The sequence below is a fragment of the Hippopotamus amphibius genome, chromosome 1 (genome assembly GCF_030028045.1).
Source record: "Hippopotamus amphibius kiboko isolate mHipAmp2 chromosome 1, mHipAmp2.hap2, whole genome shotgun sequence".
Classification (NCBI taxonomy): Eukaryota; Metazoa; Chordata; class Mammalia; order Artiodactyla; family Hippopotamidae; genus Hippopotamus; species Hippopotamus amphibius.
The window spans coordinates 114125247-114147855 of NC_080186.1; the positions used below are offsets into that span (position 1 = coordinate 114125247).

The 22609-nt window shown below is 42.7% G+C and overlaps 1 protein-coding gene across 6 annotated transcripts in view; it reads left to right on the top strand.

Moving 5' to 3' along the window:
- PIP5K1A (phosphatidylinositol-4-phosphate 5-kinase type 1 alpha) overlaps positions 1-19597 on the top strand; it is a 36188-nt gene extending 16591 nt beyond the window's left edge. For 5 of the 6 annotated variants that reach the window (XM_057722997.1, XM_057723018.1, XM_057722990.1 and 2 more), the window contains 14 exons: positions 315-346; positions 1885-1965; positions 4957-5087; positions 5531-5648; positions 5831-5983; positions 7834-8133; positions 10857-11062; positions 11964-12047; positions 12850-12898; positions 13104-13188; positions 14247-14393; positions 14589-14718; positions 17596-17644; positions 17929-19597. In XM_057722997.1, coding sequence (XP_057578980.1) covers positions 315-346; positions 1885-1965; positions 4957-5087; positions 5531-5648; positions 5831-5983; positions 7834-8133; positions 10857-11062; positions 11964-12047; positions 12850-12898; positions 13104-13188; positions 14247-14393; positions 14589-14718; positions 17596-17644; positions 17929-17931 — 1568 coding nt within the window. In that variant the 3' untranslated portion in view covers positions 17932-19597. The remainder of the gene's footprint in view (positions 1-314; positions 347-1884; positions 1966-4956; positions 5088-5530; positions 5649-5830; positions 5984-7833; positions 8134-10856; positions 11063-11963; positions 12048-12849; positions 12899-13103; positions 13189-14246; positions 14394-14588; positions 14719-17595; positions 17645-17928) is intronic. The other variant, XM_057723035.1, reaches the window with a different exon arrangement.
- The last annotated feature ends 3012 nt before the right edge of the window (positions 19598-22609 follow it).

Below are 22609 nucleotides of genomic sequence, written 5' to 3' on the forward strand. Positions count from 1 at the left end.
GCTCTGATAGTTAAATATATCAAGAACATATATATTTCCTAGAGGAAGTATGAACACTTGTGTAAGGAAAAAGACTAGAACAAGAATGGAATATGCATAAGGACTATGTGAGTGTGGAGGAGGAAAAGGAAGGGATGTTTAAAATCCCTATCCAAAAGGATCTGGTATCACTGAGCAAGAGGCAGGAGCTCATTGTCAGGTTTAGTGTGACTCAAATCCTGATTGTTTCAGTATGCTTGATAGAGGTCATGTGAGTGTGTGTACACACTTACGATTCTGTTTTTTTTTTTTGTTTTTTTTTTTTTTTTTAACAGTGTCTGGAATCAAGAGACCCACGGTATCTGAGGTGAGTTTTATATTGATTCAGTGGTTCTAAAACCTTAATTCTGGGGTAGGAGTATACCTGTTTATGACATCCTTATTTCCCCTCTGCTTGGCTCTTGGCATCTAGATAGGGTTCTCACATCTCTTTGGTAGGGCTAGTAATTATACAGCGCTACTTTTGTCACAGTTCATTATGAATATTAATAATAGCTCAGATTTGTTGAGCTTTTTTTAATGTACCAAAGAGTAAATAATGCCCTTTATAGGTATTCTTATTTAATCGTGCACAGACCCTCTGTGAGTATAGGTACTGTTGTTATCCATGTTTTACAGATGAAGAAAGTGAGGATTAGAAGTTCTGTAGCTTGCCCAAGGTCTCATAATTAATAGATGGCATTAAGAAGGCTGGGATTCAAAGCCAGTCTGACACTAAATCTCACTCTCTTGTTTTGCTGTTAACACCTCCTGATTGTATAGCTTCAGTGAATATGGCGAGTTTCTTTTAACCATACTGAAGCTGTTGATTTCCTAAGTTTTTCCTTTTTGTGCAGAGTATCTTGTATTTGCTTAATTTTCTTCCCATGGAGTATTTCCCAACCTCTTTTTACTTCTTGCACCTCACCCGGGTTTTGTGATGGGGCCTCAGAGTGCAGACCCTTTTGGTGTAGGATTTTAGGCTTTTTTTTCAGAACATCTTCCAAGATCTGTTGGGTTATATACTGAGGGTTTTCTGGCACTAAGGGCCTTAGCAAGAAGAGTAGAACTTAAATACATCAGGCCCTGAGATGGTAACATGCTATTTCCAGTAGTCTTTTTGCCTTCTGGCTTATTAACATAGTAAGTATCAACATCATGAAGAATACCTTCATGTCTGTTGTGCTGGCATCTTGGCTGTGGAGAATAGCTTTCTAGGCTCAGTTCCACTGGTTTTACTTCTTCCTTTTTTCAGAGATTGTGATGTGAGTAGAGAACAAAGCCATATCACGTTCTCAGGAATCTCTTTGAGGCACTGAGGCCCCTATCTTAGGATTCATCTTATTGCCTCAGCCTTTTAATACCTGGGCTCGCAGCACTTGAATTTGCCAGTGGCTGGATCATTTCTGCTGGTGAATTCAGTTAGAGCAAATAGTGTTCAGTTTGGGTTGAAGGTTAGAGGGGTAGTAATTTCTGAAAGGAAACTGGGTCTGTAGAGCTCTACTTCTGTCTTGCTTTTGTAAACTGAGGCTGCCCTTTTTTCTGGGGCTGCTATTTCCTACTTCCCCTGTTTCTGCTTTTCTTCAATGAAAATCATTTTAATTTTCTACGTAATCTTTCTGAGGATCAAAGGTGAAATATGTGTCCTTTGGAGTTTTCTTCGTGTTCTTTTAGTCAGTTAATTCTTTGGGAAGCAACACTATAGCTGTATGTTTGCATGGGGTGGATCTTCTGAAGATTTTATAAAATGTTCTTAACCTAAAAAGGGTGTGTTGAGTGTTTTGTTTTATTTTGATGTACCATCATGGTAGCTGTTTGGTGTGTTACATGGGAATCATATACTAATCTTGACTCTTCTTTTTCTAGGTGCCTTGTGCCTCTAGCATGTCCATGAAGAAAATAGGCCACCGAAGTGTTGATTCAACAGGAGAGACAACATATAAAAAGGTGTGTCTGTGTGAAACCCTTTCATCTTACTTGAGGAAGGGATAGTTCTGTCTCCTTGATATTATTCTCCATATTCCATCGCATATCTTGATACCCTAAACCTTTGCACGATACTCATCATACAACTTGAACTTTAGAATTTACTTCACAAAGGGTGAATTATCTCCCATCTGTATATATGGTTTTGTTGTTGTTTTGTTTTGTTTTATAAATTTATTTATTTATTGGCTGCTTCGGGTCTTCTTTGCTGTGCACGGGCTTTCTCTAATTGCGGCAAGCAGGGGTCACTCTTTGTTGTGGTGAGTGGGCTTCTCATTGTGGTGGCTTCTCTTGTTGTGGAGCACAGGCTCTAGGCACATGGGCTTCAGTAGTTGTGGCATACAGACTCAGTAGTTGTGGCTCATGGGCTCTAGAGCGCAGGCTCAGTAGTTGTGGCACATGGCCATAGTTGCTCTGTGGCATGTGGGATCTTCCCAGACCAGGGCTTGAATCCATGTCCCCTGCGTTGGCAAGTGGATTCTTAACCACGGCACCACCAGGGAAGCCCTGTGTATGTGTTTAAATGAGAATGTTCTTATTGGACAAATCTGGTGTTGGATGCTTTTTTAACAGAGCTGAAGAAATTTCCCTGTTTCCCTGTTAGATATAAACATGTAATAAGCCCCCAAGGCCATTCTTACGTAGCTTTAGGGGCCCATGTCTCTTGTGCTGGGTGTACATAAAGTGAAGACTGGATCCCATTCAGCCTGGTGATGTAGAGATAGACAGCAGGTCAAGTGTTTTTCTTTGTGTGTGTTTTTGATTTTTTTTTTTTAATTAATTTATTTTTTGTGTGCTGGATCTTAGTTGCGGCACATGGGATCCTTAGTTGCAGCATTTGGACTCTTAGTTTTGGCATGTATGTGGGATCTGGTTCCCCGCCCAGGGATCAAACCCAAACCCCCTGCATTGGGAGCATGGAGTCTTACCCACTGGACCACCAGGGAAGCCCCTGGGTTTTGTTTTTTTAAGATTGTAGTTTCAGTTGGTGAATAAGGCCTAGAGCATCTGATTTTGAGCTAGAGACATCACATGGATTGGAAAAATAGTAGTAATAGTCAAGAAGAGAAAATTGAACTGGTGAAAGGGAAAACGAGAGAAGCATTTCTGGGGTGATCCAATTTTTCATTTCTGGGGTGATCCAGTTTTTCATTTCTGGGCTAATTGGAGATGCTTAGGGGCTCCTTGGGTACAGTGTTCAGCCTCTTATTTGGCATCTGTACCTTGTCTGGCCCCTGTAAATTTTTCTTGTGTTTACTCTCTGTCTTTATTGCATTGTCCAAAGTGATAGAGGTAGACTGACTCATTCTCAGTCAGGGACTTGACTCTCCCCAGGAGTGGGCTCTGAGGCCCATGTCAATTCAACAGACATTTATTGAGCTCTTTTTATGTGCTGAACACTGAGACAAAAAGATGAGTTTCTAGTCTAATGGAGAGGCAAGCACTTAAAAAATCAGTTATAATTTTACTGCCCAATAAGGACTAGGTAGAATATTGATACAAGTAATATTTGGTAAAGGTTGGGGATAAGGGGAGTCACTTAGAACAAAACTGTCCAATAGAACTTTCTACAGCGTTTGAAATGTGCTATATCTATGTTATCCAGTGTAGTAGCCACTAATCATACTTGAATGTGGCTAGTTATTCTGAAGAAGTGATTTTTAAATTAAATTTAATTTTAATTAACTTAAAATTAAATAACTGAGTGTGGCTAGCAGCTACTATATTGGACAGCACAGATCTGGATAATGTGACATTTTCCCATGACATTGGAATCCTGGATTGTAAGGGGGGGCTCTTGTATTTGTGTGTTGACCATAGTATGATAATTTTAAATCCTTTTTTAAAACAATATTTATTTATTTATTTGGTTGCGCTGGCTCTTAGTTGCAGCAGGTGGGCTCCTTAGTTGTGGCATGCTAAGTCTCAGTTGCAGCATGCATGTGGGATCTAGTTCCCTGACCAGGGATCAAATCCAGGCCCCTTGCATTGGGAGCGCGGAGTCTTAACCACTGAGCCACCAGGGAAGTCCCAATAATTTTAAATCTAAATACTTTTCTCAGAAATAACTTGAATCTTTTTCAGTTAGAAGCTTTTTTTGTCACTCTGTTGTCCTTGGAACACCAGTCAGGCCTTGCCTTAGAGAACTGAGCTTCAGCAGCTAGGTAGCAGATCAGAATATCAGTTACTTTTAGTTACATTCTGTATCAGATGAATAAAATGTTTGGAGGACTCCATATACTCTGGGGATAGGAACATTTTGGAGTGAGACCTAGGATTGTTCTCTCAGTACAGTGTATCTTCCAGATACAGATGTAGATAGGAAGGAACACCTTGTGTAGACAGTCCCACCTCTGCTACTTTTGTATCTTCGTGCTCTCCCAGTCTTTGCAGGCTTAAGGGCCATGTAGCCCATAGAGGTGGGGATGCTGGATTGCCCCAGTTTAGTGTGAACTACTAGAAGGGCATTTGCTGTCCAGTATTCCTTCTGGTTCTACTCTCCTGAGGTTTTGTTTTGTTTTCTTTTTTTAATTTTTTTTTTATTGGAGTATTATTGCTTTACATGTTGTGCCAGTTTCTGCTATCTGAGTTTTTTGGTTTTTGTTTTTTTTTTTAAAAGACAAGTCACAAGGAGGTGCTTGCCCACTAAGGATTTTTTTTCTTTTTCTTTTTTTTTTAATATTTATTTTACTTATTTATTATCTTCTTTATTTGGTTGTGCTGGGTCTTAGTTGTGGCAGGCATGCTCCATAGTTGCAGCTTGCTGGCTCCTTAGTTGTGGCATGTGAACTCTTAGTTGGGATCTAGTTCCCTGACCAGAGATCGAACCCAGGCCCCCTGCATTGGGGGTGCGGGGTCTTAACCACTGTGCCCCTAGGGAAATGCCTTCTTTCCTGAGTTTTTATTGCTATGATCAGATTTAATACTAGAAATTTTCCTCTTGTTTCTCAGACAACCTCATCGGCTTTAAAAGGTGCCATCCAATTAGGCATTACTCATACTGTGGGGAGCCTGAGTACCAAACCAGAGCGGGATGTCCTCATGCAAGACTTCTATGTGGTGGAGAGTATCTTCTTCCCGAGGTACAGAGGTTAATGTTCAAGGGAATGTCCTGGAAAATGTGGCTTTTTTATATCATCATCAGGGCATTTTAGGGGTTCATGTCTAATTTAGGCATGCATCCAGTCCTTAACTGAATTTTAATCAGAGTGATATGGGACTGGAGAATTTGGAGAGCACATGCTATTCTTTGGATTCTTCCATGAGCCTCTGCCCTGTGGACTGTGGACTGAGCCCTAAAACACAATTCAGTGCATTGGATAGGAGTAATATGATTCCCTGTGCCCATGTCTTAATCCCCATGTTGCACCTTTGTCCCGTTATGTAACTGACTCATCCAGTCCCTTTGGTTCTCTCAAGAGGGATAAATTGACTTGCCTCTGGGTGACTGAGTGTCCTTTCAGGGTGTGGACTCCCTAAATTACAGGGACTGGTAAGTTATGGCTTCTTCTGTTTAACCCCACAGTGAAGGGAGCAACCTGACCCCTGCTCATCACTACAATGACTTTCGGTTCAAGACCTATGCACCTGTTGCCTTCCGCTACTTTCGGGAGTTATTTGGTATCCGGCCTGATGATTATTTGGTAAGCTTCTGGTTCTCAGGACCGTGGGACTCCAGGATCAGAGGGGTACTTCCAAAGGAAGACCCTCTCTCCACACTCTTGCTCTAGTTTTTCTTTAGAAGAGAATTGCATCTGTAGCTGATTTCTGGTTGGGCATGCCCTGGTATCTCTGAACCTCTTGCTGTCTTTTCTCTGGGCCCCAGTACTCCCTCTGCAATGAGCCGCTGATTGAACTCTGCAACTCAGGGGCTAGTGGTTCCCTCTTCTACGTGTCCAGCGATGACGAATTCATCATTAAAACAGTCCAGCACAAAGAGGCGGAGTTTCTGCAGAAGCTGCTTCCAGGATACTACATGGTGAGAGGACAAGGAGCACTGGCTGCCTGAGCTGCCCACTCCACTCCACTCCTGGACGAGGCTGGGGAGGCTGTCATTGGGGGCAAAACAGTGTCAACGCTTCTGTCTTAGGGATTTGGTCCCATCTGTTTTACCTCTCTGTGGCTAAAAGGGGTTTTGTTTATCTGTCCTATTTTAAATGTTACTTAGCTTAGACCCTCCTACCCAGAGATAAGATTCAATGATGATTTAAAAAAAAAATTTTTTTTATTGGAGTACAGTTGATTTACAATATTGTGTTTCTGCTGTACAGCAAAGTGAGTCAGTTATACATACACATGCATCCATTTTTGTTTTTAGATTCTATTCCCATATTACAGGGTATTGAATAGAGTTCCCTGTGCTATTCAGTAGGTTATCTGTTCTGTATATAGTAGTGGGTATATGTCAATCCCAGTCTCCCAGTTTATCCCTCCCCTACCCTCCGGGTAACCACAAATTTGTTTTCTACATTGGTGACTCAACTTCTATTTTGTAAATAGGTTCATTTGTACCATTTCTTTAAATGCCACATATAAGTGATATCATATATTTGTCTTTCTCTGACTTACTTCACTCAGTATGATAATCTCTAGGTCCATCCATGCTGCTGCAAATGGCATTATTTCATTCTTTTTTTTATGGCTGAGTAATATTCCATTGTATGTATGTACCACATCTTCTTTATCCATTGCTCTGTTGATGGACATTTAGGTTGCTTGCATGTTCTGGCTGTTGTAAATAGTGCTGCAGTGAACATTGGGGTGCATGTATCCTTTCGAATTATGGTTTTCTCTGGTTATATGCCCAGGAGTGGAATTGCTGGATCGTATGGTAGCTCTATTTTTAGTTTTTTAAGGAATCTCCATACTGTTCTCCACAGTGGCTGTACCAGTTTACATTCCCACCAACAGTGTAGGAGGGTTCCCTTTTCTCCACACCCTCTCCAGCATTTATTGTTTGTAGATTTTTTGATGATGACCCTTCTAACCAGTGTGAAGTGACACCTCATTGTAGTTTTGATTTGCATTTCTCTAATGATTAGTGATGCTGAGCATGTTTTCATGTGCTTTTTTGCCATCTGTATGTCTTTGGAGAAGTGTCTATTTAGATCTTCCACCCATTTTTTGATTAGGTTGGTTTTTGGTTTTGTTTTTGTTTTTTGGTATTGAGCTGCATGAGCTGTTTGTATATTTTGGAGGTTAATTCCTTGTTGGTTGCTTCATTTGCAGATATTTTCTCCCATTCTGTGGGTTTTCTTTTCATTTTGTGGATGGTTTCCTTTGCTGTGCAAAAGCTTCTAAGTTTAATTAGATACCATTCGTTTAATTTTGTTTTTATTCAGTGATGATTTTGCTTTCCATTCTTATTCCAGCTGCTAGATTAGGGAATGAGGTTGGTTACTTGCCTTGATAGTACAATATTCTTTCTTACTCTGACTGGTATCTCTTGGAGGTTCTGGAGAAATTAGGGAACTCTCCTTTACCTCCTTTCATACTCACAAGAATATACTGTTCAGAAGGCTAAGAATTAAGACTTAATCTTTAGACTTAACCTCAGTGCTGTCTTCTCTTAAAACCCTCTGAAGGAATATATTCATCATATGTTTCTTGACTGTTTACTTTATTGGAGGGTCTGCAACTCGGCTTGGTGGTGATCCCATTACTGAGGTAGATCCGTTGGGAAATTTTAAACAAATATGATGTGGTCTTAAGGGCAGATTGTATCTGAATCCCACGTAGCAAAGGAAGGTGGGTGGTAGCTTTTGCACTTTTCATTGAAAATCAGCTAACTTGCTAAACTTCTGTTTCTTTTTACTTTCTTGCCCTCAGAACCTCAACCAGAACCCTCGGACTTTGCTGCCTAAATTCTATGGACTGTACTGTGTGCAGGCAGGTGGTAAGAACATTCGAATTGTGGTGATGAACAATCTCTTACCACGGTCAGTCAAGATGCATATCAAATATGACCTCAAGGGCTCAACCTACAAAAGGCGGGCTTCCCAAAAAGAGCGAGAGAAGCCTCTCCCCACCCTTAAAGACCTGGACTTCTTACAAGACATCCCCGATGGTCTCTTTTTGGATGCTGATATGTACAATGCACTATGTAAGACCCTGCAGCGCGACTGTTTGGTGAGTTTATCATATTTCCTTCTCTCTCAGGCATCAGAAACCTCAGTCACTAAAACAGCTTGGTTGTTCTTAGGCATCTAATCTGTGGGAGATGGGACACTGTTCCTTAGCTCCATATGTGCCAGACTTCATTTAAAATAACTTTTACATTAGATCATGTATGCCTTTACATTTTTACTTTCTCCCTGTTTGTCTAACTCCCCGCCCTGTCTTTTTTTTTTTTTTTCTTTCTCTACCTGTCCTGGGTCTCATAAACATACATCCTCCTTATTTTCATACCAGCACCATCTTTGCTCAGTTTTTGGTCCTGCCTGCCAAATCCAAATTTATATCTTAGAAGCTGAGTGCTGCTGAAAAAAATCACAATTGTATATACTGGCATCTCTACATATTGTTGATATCCAATTCCACCTGGGCCCTGAGTATTCCTCATCAGTCCATTTCCTATTCCTCTCAGAGACTGCACATGATTGGGACTCTTCAGTTTACTGACTCTCATTCCCCCAGCCTTGTTTCTCAACAAACTACCCCAGCTTTCTATTCTGTACCATCCCTTTGTCCTGCCCCCATCATCAGTTTATAAATGGACCTACACTTCACCATCCTTAATCTGTATTTTTCTTCCCAACTTGGTCGCTTATTCCAGGTCAGTCCCTTTTGTGATCTAGAGCCATTTCCTCCTGTTTCTCTGGGATTTTGCTTCATCACTTAACTTCCTTTCCCTCCTCTGGCTTCAGCCTCAACTGACTGTTTTCTGTCTATACAAACAAGGTTATCTCTTTTTTATTTTAAGATTAGGAGAATTTTTTTCAATATCTTCATCTAATGATGCCTCCATTTCTCCTTTCCCTTTCTCTTCTATTCCTTCCTCAGCCCACTGTGTCCTGGCTTTTGCTCTCATCACTTCAATTGAACTACTCTCTCCAGTGACCACCTAGATGCCAAATAGAGAGTACTTCTCAGTCCTTCCTTGAATTTTCTTCAGTGTTTGGCAGTTGATTATTTCCACTTTCTTAACATCTTTTGGGTTTTGTGACATCTTTCCCTACTGATTTTTTCCACTTTTTTTTTCTTTCCCTGAACCGCTTTTGTAGGCTTGCCATCGTCTACTCAGTCCATCATGCTATCCATCCTTGCCTTTCTTTGCTTACTCTGCATCTGGTTCCAGGATAATGCCCAGTTTAGTTTGGCTTTCCTGGTTGTGAGGACTGGAGACTTAGCGGAGCAGAGAGGTTTTTCAAACTACACTTAAGAATCAGTCCTGGGCTTCCTAGGTGGCGCAGTGGTTAAGAATCCACCTGCCAATGCAGAGGACACAGGTTTGATCCCTGCTCCAGGAAGATCCCACATGCTGCGGAGCAACTAAGCCCGTGTGCCACAACTATTGAGCCTGCGCTCTAGAGCCCGTGGGCCCAACTATTGAGCCCATGTGCCACAGCTACTGAAGCTAATGCGCCTAGAGCCTGTGCTCCACAACAAGAGAGGCCACCACAATGAGGGGCCTGCGCACCACAACAAAGAGTAGCCCCCGCTCACCGCAACTAAAGAAAGCCCGTGTGCAGCAACAAAGACCCAACACAGCCAATAAAATAAATAAATTAATTAATTAAAAAAAAAAGAATCAGTCCTGTACCCTCTTTATCCCCTACTCTGTCCACCTACCAAAACCCCCTTGGTTGAGCGCACCACCAAAATGAGTTACTGGAAGTGGTGGAAATATACCAGCTTGAGAACTGTGGGAGGCTCCTTAATATGACACATCAGGCTTGTCATTGTCTTGCCCCTACCATCCTCTACCCTTTGCATTTATGTTCTAGTAGCACCAAATTATACCTCCCTGCACGTAGCCTGCTGTTTCAAGCTTCCAGGCCTTGACACTACTCTTTTCTTCCTTTACTTTTGCTTGCATTTATTTTCTCTCTAATCTATCCCTCATAAACCTATTAATGTACCTCCCGACCTCCTCTGTAGCATTTCTCAATGGTATATACACTTCCTTTGTTACATATAGTAAACTGTATTATATTTATTTTTATGTTTCTTTCCCTTCCTAAAGTATAATATCCGTGAGGACAGAAGCTCTCTTAAATATCTTTATGTCCATGTAAGCAGGCACAGTGCCTACAGATGGTAAAAATTCAGCAAATGGGCTTCCTAGGTGGCGCAGTGGTTGGGAATCCGCCTGCCAGTGCAGGGGACATGAGTTCAATCCCTGCTCCAGGAAGATCCCTCATGCCACGGAGCAACTAAGCCCGTGCGCCAAAAAAAAAAAAAAAAAAAAAAAAGAAAATTCAGCAAACAGTGAACTGAATTAAAGCTGGCCATATAAGGTACTGCCACAGATCTGCTCTGACAGAAAGTGTACTTTTACCAGACCCTCCTTGTGGAGTTTTTAGAGCTCAAATATGTATTTCTTCTTTCATTGAGAATATAATGCTCTTTTCATGAAGAGATACAAGGAAAGAACAAAGAGAGGATCTTGTGGGCTAGGCTGTGGCCTAATTTGTATTTACTCTGGTGAAGGAGAGCTGAAGGGATATCAGTGAAGGGTGACCAGAGGAGATCAATGTACTGTTCTCCAAGGAGTAAGAGGAGCAAAGGATAATCCTGTGGTTAGTTCTGGAGGTTCACTGTCAACAATAATTAGATCAGGAAAGCTGTGAGATCCTGAAAAAGATTTTCATACCTCCCAAGGCTCAGATCCTGTTTTTTCCTTGCATTAGGTGCTGCAGAGCTTCAAGATAATGGACTATAGCCTCCTGGTGTCAATCCATAACATAGATCATGCACAACGAGAGCCTTTAGGCAATGAAGCACAATATTCAACTGACACTCGCAGACCGGCTCCCCAAAAGGCTCTCTATTCCACAGCCATGGAGTCTATCCAGGGCGAGGCTCGACGAGGTGGCACTGTGGAGACTGATGACCAGTGAGTGGACTTGGGTGTCGGGAAGGAGTGCATAGGCTCAGAGCATTTTTTCTTGAGGGAGGGACACAGCTTCTGAGAAGGAGTAGCCTTTATTCAGCAGTTAAGTCAATAATTTTAATGCTTACAGAACTATAGGATGAGCTTTCCTAAGAATGTAAAAGGAAAGGAAGATGTCTTAAATTTGGGATTTGTGCATCTGGGAAGGAGAGCTATTCAAAATTAAGAGACTTTTAAAAAATGTACACTCAGAGTCTTAGACACATGCCTGCAAATTATATTAGAACTTCATTAAAAACAATTTAGATTTTTTTATGGAAGGCATCTTTTTTACATCATGGATCAAGGAAGCGTAGTTACTAAAGTATCAAATGTCTTTTAGGTGGTTTCATTTTAAAGTATTCTTTACTATGACTCTCAAGAAGAGTGTCTTAGTGGGCATAAATTAAAATATGAAAGTACTGAAGAGGAATTCCCTGGTGGTTAGGACTCTCTGCTTTCACTGGTAAGGGCCCAGGTTCGATCCCTGATCAGGGAGCTAAGATCCCACAAGCCTCGGTAGCATGGCCAAAAAAAAAAAGAGAGAGAGAGAGTACTAAGAAAGTTTAGAGTTAATTGGGAGAGTATTCCTAAAATTGCTGAGTAGGGGTGATTTTTAGATTCTCTTTGGTGAAATTGGGGTAGGAGAGTCAGGCAAGTGAGATTTGGAGAGAAATAGGTTATAATGCATACTCCAAAGTGGTTGGGGTGGGCGAAGGCTCTCACTCTTTCCCAGTTTATGGAAGATGGGACAGTTATGTTTAGGTCTCAGTTAGTTACATGTCCTGATTTGATGTGAGGTTAGTAGAAGCCTCTGCCTGCTAGCCAAAAGATTATCTTACTCTTTCCTTCTTGTCTTCCCCAGTATGGGCGGCATCCCGGCCCGGAATAGTAAAGGGGAAAGGCTGCTGCTTTATATTGGGATCATTGACATTCTGCAGTCTTACAGGTGAGGAGCATATAGATCCTAGGGGCAGAATGGATGTAGTTTTACTCACATTGTTCTTTTAGATGGGTTTGTCACCAGATTTTTCCTGAAGTACGAACAGTAAGTTGCAGTCTGGCTGCTTGCCTCATTGAGTTTCAAATGGTGGTCTGTTTCCTTGATTATGCCTCTCTCTTGGCTTCCTTATCCCACCATCTCCCCAAACATAGCATACACCTCTGGAAAGCTGAGTCAGTCCTCAGAAATACCAGGGTAGAATACGCCATCTCTCTGGCTCTTTGTGGAAAATCTGTGAGATGAGTCATATTCCACATTGGGCTACAGCTGGAAACATGTTCCTCTTTTCCATGGAGGAAAAACAAGAGGATCACTGTGTTCTGTGAAAAGTATTAGCCTGTGGAACTGAGGCCGGGGAGTGGTAGTGAGGGAAGAGCTGGAAATGTTAGACCCCGATTTTGCTCCTGTAAGGCTTCAGGTACTAATGAGGACTGGACAATACTTGACCGCCTTCCAGGCTTGCCCATCTGTCCCTCCAGCTCCCCTTTTACGGTAAATAATTCTTGTCCCTCACTTGCCAGGACATATTAACTACTCCCTTCTGAGGAGGGTGATAATAGTCTTATCTAGAAACAGCTTTGATCTCCATGCTAAATAAACACTACCCTGTCTGTTAAGCCAGGGTAATAGTGGGAGTGCTTTCCCGGCTCCAGTTTTTCTACTGCGATTGCCCTTTTAATTCCATAAAAGAGAACGCTGTAAGGTCATTCATTTAATGTGAATACGTGATACACATTTTTCTTGGCAGATTTGTTAAGAAGTTGGAGCACTCTTGGAAAGCTCTGGTACATGATGGGGTGAGTAGCAGTCAGCTAGAGGCTTTTCCTCTTTCTGCCTCTCTCACTTCTGATTTGCCCCCTCAGTTTCCTCTTATCTTATATCATGTGTGGGTTCTACCCTTCTGCTAAGGTCTCATCCTAGGGAAAAATGGCCCTTGGACTAGAGATCCTCTTGCTGGGCCTCCCACTCTCTAACTCTGCAGCCATCTCTTTTGCTTTGCAGGACACCGTATCAGTGCATCGCCCAAGCTTCTACGCCGAACGGTTTCAGCGCTTCATGTGCACTACAGTGTTCAAGAAGATCCCCTGTAAGTGGCTTCTGCCAGATGACCCTCCAGTGGCTCCCTTATACTTCAGGAGATGGGGGGCAGGACACCTCTGTCAGGGAACTGCCAAAGCCAGAGGCTTCTCCTGCTTCACCCACATCCCGTGAGAGCTGCTGCCCTTCCTTATGTCAGTCACTTTGTCTGTCCCAGTCGTTTCCAAGTTGCTGCTTTCCCCCTGGCAATCCCTACGTGTCATTGAGGTGAGGGGCATTTCTGAGAAACTGGCGGGATTGTAAAAATGTTTAGTTGTGGGTGTAGGATCCATGCCACAGACTGAGATAGGCAAAGCCGGACTTTTATGGGCAGAGATAGGCGAGAATATTACCATATCCCCAAGGCCAGGGAGTTCTCAGATTAGGATCATAAGGTTGGAGAAGCATTTACTCATTTCTGCTTAGCAGGTGTTCTTAATCTCTCCCCTCAACTTTCTTGGTTGGGAAGTGCCAATGTTCTTCTTTCCAAACCTTCCATGCTGCTGCCACTGGCAAATTCCAGCTCCTTCTTTCCACCTCCATCTCCTCATCATAGGCATCAGTCGTCCCCCTTGGTGAGGCAGAGAGGACTTAGGCATGCCAGACAGTCCGAAGAAATATGTAAAAATCCTTTCGAAGTCTTTTCAAAGTGATATATAAACAAGTGTAAAGTATCATCATAGTGCTGTGTGTGAAAGTGTTACAAGGATATAGAGTGACAGGGTCTTTGTCTGGTTTAACTGAGGATGCTATTAAAGAACAAAGGAATTACAGAATTGGAGACCTGTCATCAGGTGGAAGCAAAGCCATCGAGGTTGCATGTAGGAGGGGAGAGATATGTGTCTCCTTTCCTCTAGGTTCTCTGCTTCTTTTCCAAAGTGAAGTAAACTGAGATGCCCCCTCCTCTGAAGAGTAGTTCATAGAGCCCATCTTTGTTGACATTAGCCTTTTTTCCTGCTTTGTAGAACAACTTTGGGTTTGTGTTGGGGATGCTAGCAGGTTGTATCTGTGTCTTGGTGACGGTGTCTGAGGTGGGTGCTAAGTAGGCTCTCTCTTTCCCTTTTGAAGTGAAGCCCTCTCCTTCCAAAAAGTTTCGGTCTGGCTCATCTTTCTCTCGGCGAGCAGGCCCCAGCGGCAACTCCTGCGTAACTTACCAGCCATCCATCTCTGGGGAACACAAGGCACAAGTGACAACAAAGGCGGAAGTGGAGCCAGGTCAGCGCCAGGGTTGGGGTCCCCACATGATGGGGCACTCCCTCCCTTCCTTCTGAGCCCTTACCTGCTTAGGACCTCTACTCCCCATTCCTGTCCATGCAAAGCCAAGTTGCTACATATTTTTTCCTATATTTCCCCCACCCTTCTTTCTCTTCTTTTTTATTTATTGATTTTCTTCCCCTTTCTTTTTTCCAGGCGTCCACTTCGGTCGTCCTGATGTTTTACCTCAGACTCCACCTTTAGAGAAAATCAGTGAGGTCTCGACTATTCCTGACCCCTATTTCTCACCTGTAGTTGGAGAGACTTTGCAAATGCTAACTACAAGGTTGGTTCCTTGGCCCCTTTCTCCATGTAATCTTCTCATCTATCTCTTCAGGTCCTTGAGAAACCTCCATAATTCTGTTTTTTTCCAGAGACTATTGTTTGTCTTTTGCTCTCCACTAGATTTTTGCATGTTCATCTTCCTAAGAGCTCATCTTTTAGTGATTTGGAAAAGTGTATCAACATCTCTGCATTTGTAGAGGGTGGTGGGAAGTCTTTATGTACAGAATTTTCTGGTATTCAATCAAAATACCCCAACTAATGCTTCATCTCCTGGTGAGTTAAGTAGTAATTCTTATCTTAGGATTTAAGGCTGGAAAGATTCCCAGGCACCGAAGACAGTGAACCTTTCAAAAGGATCCAATGCAAAGACTGTGATTTAATTTTGTTTTTGGTGTGTTAATCATCCATATTAACACATCATCTATATTTTGGGGTAATAATATATTATCCCAAAACTTAATGACTTAAAATAACAAATATATATCATAGTTTCTGTGAGTTAGAAATCCGGGTGCAGCTTTAACTGGGTCCTCCGGCTCAGTCTTTTCATGAGAGTCAAGCTGTTGGCCAGGGCTAGGTGCATCTGAAGGCTCAACTGCGAGGCTTCACTTCTAAGCTCATTTATGTGGTTTTTGACAGAATTCAGTTCCTGGTGAGTTGCTGGACTGAGGGCCTTAATTCCTTGCTGGCTGTTCTCTGGGGGCCTCCTCAGTTCTTTGCCACATGAACCTCTCCATAGGACAACTCAGAACATGGCAGCTGGCTTCGCTTAGTGTGAGCAAGTGAGCATGCATGCACCTCAGCAGAAGCCGTAGGCTTTTCATGACCAAATCTCCTATTCTGTGTTCTAATCACTTAATCTAGCCCACACTTGAGGGAAGGAGTTACCCAAGAGTGTATCAGAAAGCAGGGATCACTGTGGACCTGTGAAAAGAGACAAGCTATCTTCTCCCCACACACCTAGCATACAATGATGAGAGAGACAATAATAACCTCTTTATACATTCCTGTACAAAAAAAGGGAGGATGGGAGGCATAGAGAAATCTCTGATCCATAGCTAGTCAGTCTAAAATCCAACAAATGTTGGAGTTTCTTTTATCAGGTCTCAAAGCATGAGAATAATTTATGGCTCTTGGTTCTACCTTTTGGACTCTTGGTTTTGCCTTCTGAGTCTTCCTTTTTCATGAAAACTAGAATGTGTTTGCAGCTGGGTAATTTTCTCAGCCTGCTTCTTGCCAGAATTTGGGGGATCCAATGGTCTCTTTTCATGGTGTACTATTTCTGTCCCTTTTAGTCCAAGCAGGACAATGTTTCTGCTGCTATAATACCCTCAAAAATTTTGTGGGCCTCCTGTGAATCTTCACTCTGTTAGACAAAAGCCACACCCACAAATACCTTCTTGATAAGCTCTGTGCTTCTTAGAGATCCTGTTAAAGTGAGAGGATCTGAAGGACATACCCTTAATCTTTTGAATGGCCTTTTGTATGACTGAATAGCACTTTGAACTCTTAACAGGTGTTTTACAGTCATACTCTTGGCTTCATCTGTAGACCACATTTTCCTGGCAGTGCCTTACGTTTTATCCGTTTCTTAATTTTAGCATTATTTGCTATCTGGAGAGGCTCAGAATTTTCAAAACCATCAAGTCTTGACTTCTTTTTATTTAATAGTCTTTCTCTTAATTTATTTTTCTTTTCTCATATTTTACTCTAAGTATTAAGAAGAAACCAGGTGGCACTTTGAGCACTTGGTTTAGAAATCTCCTTAGCTAGATCACCCAGTTCGTTAGGCACATATTCTACTTTCTGCATAACTGTAGATGACATTATTGCTAAACTTTGTTCCACTGCATTACAAAGATCCCCTTTCCTTCAATTTGCAGTAAGATTTTTCTCACTTTCCTTTAAGCCCTTACCAGCAATCCCCTTAAAGTCCAGAATTCTACAGTATATTCAGGGCAGCTTTTTAAACTTTCACTAAAATTTTCCTCAGAATCCAATTTCCTCTTTCAAAGCCACTTCCACACTTTTAGATTTTTATTATAGCAGCACCTCACGTCCAGGTACAAAAATCTGTATTGTCTGTTGTGTGACAAATTACCCCAATTTCAGTGGCTGTAAACAACAAGCATCATCTCAAATTTTATGTAGCTTAAGAATCTGGGTGTGGCTTAGCTAGGTGCCTTTGGCTCATAGTCTCTCAGGAGGTTACAGTCAAGCTATTAGCCAGCAGTGTGGTCTCATCTAAAGGCTCACCCAGGGGAAGATCAGCTTCCAAGCTTATTTATGTGGTGGTTGGCAGGATTCAGTTTCTTGCAGGCTGTTAGGCTAAGGGCTCAGTTCTTTGTTGGCTGTTAGCCAGTGGCACTCCTGCCGTTCCTTGTCACATGGTCCTCTCCATAAGGCAGCTTCCTGCATGGCAGCTAGCTTCTCAGAGCAGACAAGTGAGAGAGCATGTGCCCAAGAGGAAGCTATGGTCTTTTTGTAGCCTAATCTCAGAATTGACTTTCCATCTCCTGTGGTGCATTCTGTTCACTAGAAGAAAGTCACTAAGTTCAGCCCACACTCCAGAGGAGAAAATTACACAATGGCGTGACTGTCAGGTGGCAGTGATCACCGGGTGCCTGCCACACCTGGGGATTGAGGAAGGTAGAGGAGGGTGTTAGGAAATATTTTATAGAAGTCAAGAAACTAAATAATTAATTAAAACAATGTGCTTCCAAATCTGGTAACTTCTTAGTCCCTTCTTTTTGGATTCTAAATTGATTCCCAGTGAAATATGGAGAAGCAGTATGAGATTTGACCTGAGTGTCCTTTTTCTTATTTCTTTACTAATTCTTCTTCTTTCTGCCTCCATTTCTTTTCCTCCTCCTGTTAGCTCAACCCTCTTGGAAAAGCATGAAGTTCCAGAGTCAGAGTTCATCCATGTAAGTGCCTGGGATGTGGGGGAGGTGGGTGCTTTAAGAGGGTATAAAGACCATCACTGATGGAGTAGAGCAAGGAATTAATTGGCAAGGTTAGGGGGACTGGGTGCCCCCCTAAATCTCACTTAAAAAAATTTTTGGTTTTGGTACCTTGTACTTGGAAGCTGAGACTGAACTAGAAGGAACCTTCTTAATTCTGCCATCTGGGTTGAAATTAACTTGAATTTCTTTTCTGCCTCCTTATCTCATACTCCACATCCTTAACTTTATACTCTTGCCCTTTTCAGTGAGCAAAAATCCTCAGAAGACCTGGAACAAGATTCTACCATCTCTGTGATCCCAAGATGTCAACCCTCTACCCAGCAATGCTGAGTTTTCTTTTTCTTGGTCATCAAAAAAGGAGTGTGATGGAGGCTAGGGGAGCTCTCCATCTCCTCCCTGAAGAAGAACCTCTTCTACTTCCCCTTCCTCATGCATGGGCATTAGTGCCTCGGACAGTTGAGGACAGCAGCATCCTCTCCACTCCTGAGTTGGGTGGCACCAGTTTTCAACTAGCCAACCTTGGCTTCCACAATGGAATTGTTTTCAAAGCCCCATTCTTCCTGTTGAAAGTGGGGTTGCTGGACTTGGTGGTTTTCTTCCCCCTCATCTACCTTTCACCAGGAGCTGGACTCTTAATTTCCTCAGGACAGACTGGCTGGTACATTATCCCCATCTTAGCTCTTTCTCTCTGGAAGAAAACCCCTGTAATCTTTGTAAAGGTGTTTTTTGGGGGGTAAGGGTATTTAACCACCTCCCAATCTTCTTCTTTTGGTTCCTTAAAAAAGGAAAAGAAAAATAGCACACTTTCAAGCCAGACGGTTTCAGATCAAAACTCCAGAAGTATTGGAGAAATGCCTATTCATAGGGTTCCCTCAGAAGAGCCCTGGCGTTTGAGAAACAGAGGTGTGGTGTGATTGCTCTGCCAGGAGCAGCTCCTCTTTAACTCCTCCTCTCTTAATGAATTTCTTAAGGCTGAAGGAATGGAGAGAGTGGGACATGGGGTAATCTTTACCCCTTTTGTTAAACAGTGGGGCAGTCATGGGGCTAAAAGTTCAGAACCCTTCCTAGGTAAGACCCTCCTCACTGCCAGGCCAATAATGATTATCACTGTTTTGTAATTTGAAATGTATTCTGTTTGTTTTTCTAAATATGAAGACTTATCAAACAAATTTTAGATTCTTCTCCAAAGGAGATTTCTTCCTTGCTCTTACCACCTCTTCCAACAGTGTTCTGCTGTTCGTGGAGCTGAGATGGAGAAGGGGACACCTGTGTCTGTTTAACAGGTAGTCCATAACTGTGAGGCTAGGGAGTGTTCTCTTCAACTCCTGGGGAGCCAGCAGACTCTTGCTTTTTAGTGAGGTCATTACTGTGCCACATGCCCTGCTGCCTCTCTTCATGCAGAGAACGTGGAAATGGGGGCTGTGTAATCCCTCTCCTCCCCATATTCTCCATCTGCTCCTCCTCCTCCTCCTGTCAGGGGAAGAAGGGGGCCTGGCATCTCAGCCAGATTGTTGAATCCCCATACTGTCCCCTCTCCGTCCCACCCTGCCTTGACAGTAGGTTAGCCCATACCCCAAGTAACTGTCTATATTAGACACCCCCAGCCAGTTTCTGGCTGCCTGTCTTTGCTGCCATGTTCTTTTTTACAAGAAGGAGAGAAACAGTTCTTGCTATTTTTTTTTTCATAATTTACTATTTATGATGTATTTAAGTGTTTATTCAGGACAGAGTTCTGTAGGGGGTGGGAGGGAATATTTGAGGGAGGCTGGGTGTTAGGGAAGGGAATGGGGATATCAACATTTTTATGAAGTGACACTATTTGCCTCTACTTTGTATTGTTCAGAAATGGCAAATACAATATAAAAGTGATAAATATCTGGTTTTAGTGTATTAAACTTTCATCCGTTATTTAGACTTCTTACTTCTTCCTGGTTCTTTTTCATATACCATCTGCTCCACCCTCCTACCCCAGGCTCAGTTTTGTTTGTGTTACCCTGAGCAAATGCATCCTTTCCAGTTTTCCTCACTTCAGCTTCAGTCTAACTCAGGCTGAGAGAAATGTCTTCATTCATTTTCCGGCCACCTCCTTAACAGCTTAAACTTGACAAGGAAAAGCTGTGAATGAATAGGAAGGGAATTAATGCAGGTCTGTTGCCTAGGGATTTGGGGATCCAGCGCTCAAAATTTTTACTCAGGTTTAGGAAGAAAGGAGAGGGACAGTGGGAAAAGCAAGATTGAAATTGGTTGGCCCTAGGATTCTCTCCCTTTCCTTCCCTAGACCTGGCCCCAGGGTGTCACTCTTAGAAAAGCATAAAGGGACTTCCTAGGTGGCACAGTAGTTAAGAATCCACCTGCCAGTGCAAGGGGGACAGGTTTGATCCCTGCTCCAGGAAGATCCCACATGCTACTGAGCAACTAAGCCTGTGCGCCACAACTACTGAGCCCACGTGCTACAACTACAGAAGCCTGTGTGCCTAGAGCCCGTGCTCCACAACAAGAGAAGCCACCACAGTGAGGAGCCCGTGTACCACAAAGAAGAGTAGCCCCGCCACAACTAGAGAAAGCCTGTGTGCAGCAGCGAAGACCCAACGTAGCCAATACATGAATGAATAAATTTATTTTTTAAAAAAAGAAAAGCATAGAGACTCCTCTCCTCAGCTATGTGTTTTTCTCTTCTGTGAGGTTGGGCTTAGGCTATTTTACTGGCATGGGAAGCTAGACAAAAGGGGATGTTCTAAGGTGTTGGTGGGGGAGATTTGGTGAGAAACTAAGTCTTCCTTTCCACACCAATATCCCCTACCTTGTTAAGGTCCTCCTAAAAATATTCATGCAGCAGCTAATGAGCAAGAGCAATGAATGCACTGGGCAGTCGGAGGTCAAAAGAAGTAATTGACCTTCAAGGGTTTACAGTGTCCAGGAGGAGCACACACATATGTGCACACAAAAACATGTTAGATGTGATAGTTAAGGATTTCAGTTCTCTGGGCTTCCCTGGTGGCGCAGTGGTTAAGAATCTGCCTGCCATTGCAGGGGACATGGGTTCGATCCCTGCTCCAGGAAGATCCCACATGCTACCAAGCAACTAAACCTGTGTGCCACAACTACTGAGCCCATGTGCCACAACTACTGAAGCCCGAGCACCTAGAGCTCGTGCTCCACAACAAGAGAAGCCACGGCAGTGAGAAACCTGCACACCGCAATGAAGAGTAGCCCACGCTTACCACAACTAGAGAAAGCCCGTGCACAGCAACAAAGACCCAACGGAACCAAAAGTAAAATAAATAATAAAAAATAAAAGGATTGCAGTTCTCTGAAAAGAATAGTACAGAGCATAAAGGCAGAAGGAAATTAGAGGTTACTGTGGGCCTGAAGTGTTAGGGAAAGTTTCACTTGAGCACAAGGACCGAGAGGTATGAGAAATGATCTGTTTTAGAAAACAAGGAAAAGACCATGGTGACAGCCATGGTGGAGGGAGACCTGAGTGAGAATATTGGAATAAGTATAGGTAGAGGCAACAATGGAAACCCTGACTGCTAAACTGAGGGGTTTTTACTTTAGACTGTAGTCAGTGGGGAAGCATAGAGTGTTTTTGTCCTTGAGTGGGACATGATCAAAGCAAAATAATTCTGAAACTAATCTGTTAAAGTTCAATCACAGTGGATAGAAAGAGCAGACAGGTTAGACTGGAATAATTTAGGTGTGAGGTGACATGCATCTAGGATGATGGTGATATCAATTGGAGATGAAGGGAGAGAACTGAAATGGTAATAAAAAGGAAAACAACTTTATGATAGAAAAGGTAATTGGAGTAAAGGAGGAATTGGGGATTCTCAAAGTTTTGAATTTGAGTTAGTTTTTTTTTTTAATACATTTATTTATGTATTGGCTGTGTTGGGTCTTCGTTGCTGCACACGGGCTTTCTTTAGTTGCTGCGAGAGGGGGCTACTCTTCATTGTGGTATGTGGGCTTCTCAGTGCAGTGGCTCTTCTTGTCGCAGAGCACAGGCTCTAGGTGCATGGGCTTCAGTAGTTGCGGCACATGGGCTGAATAGTTGCGGTTCATGGGCTCTAGAGCACAGGCTCAATAGTTGTGATGCATGGGCCTAGTTGCTCCATGGCATGTGGAATCTTCCCAGGGCAGGGCTCGAACCCGTGTGCCCGGCATTGGCAGGCGGATCCTTAACCACTGCATCACCTAGGAAGTCCTTGAATTTGAGTTTAAGCCACAGGTTTAGCCCTCCTTTAGGCTGGGTAAGAAGAAGACTTTTTCCCAAATTGAAAAATTGAATTGAATCTGAACACGCTTTAGGGAAAAACTTGTCTTTCTGCTACCCTTACCTTGTCACTCTTCAACATACTCCAGGCAACTGCTGAGTGGGTGCACTAGATACCCTCTGATGGTCAGAGGGTCCCTCTAGTGGTGAGCAGCAGCTACTACTTACTCTACTGCTGTTGCCCTGCCATCTATATTCAGATGCAAGCAGGGCCTATTCCAAAAATGAGAGAAATCAAAACCATAGGATTATAAAACTGGAAATCCTGGTCTAATGTTTTACTCTTAAGCATGTCAATCACAGCTATTCTGAAAGTTGACTGCAGTTGGAGTCTCACTCATTCTTTAAACAAAGATTAGCCAGTTAAAATAGATTTCAGATTACCCTGTTCATTCTTGGGAATTCCCTGGAGGTCCAGGGCTAGGACTCCATGCTTCCACTGCAGGGGGCCTGGGTTCGATCTCTGGTCGGGGAACTGAGATCCCACAAGCCACACGGCACAGCCAAAAATAAATAGAGGCACATCTTGTTTTTTTTTTTTAAATAAACTTTAGTTTTTCAAAGACACAAAAACAGTTCAATATCATCTCCTGTAAAATTATTTCTTAAAAGTTCATAAAAAGCATGAGCTGTTTCCAATTTCTCCTCTCTCT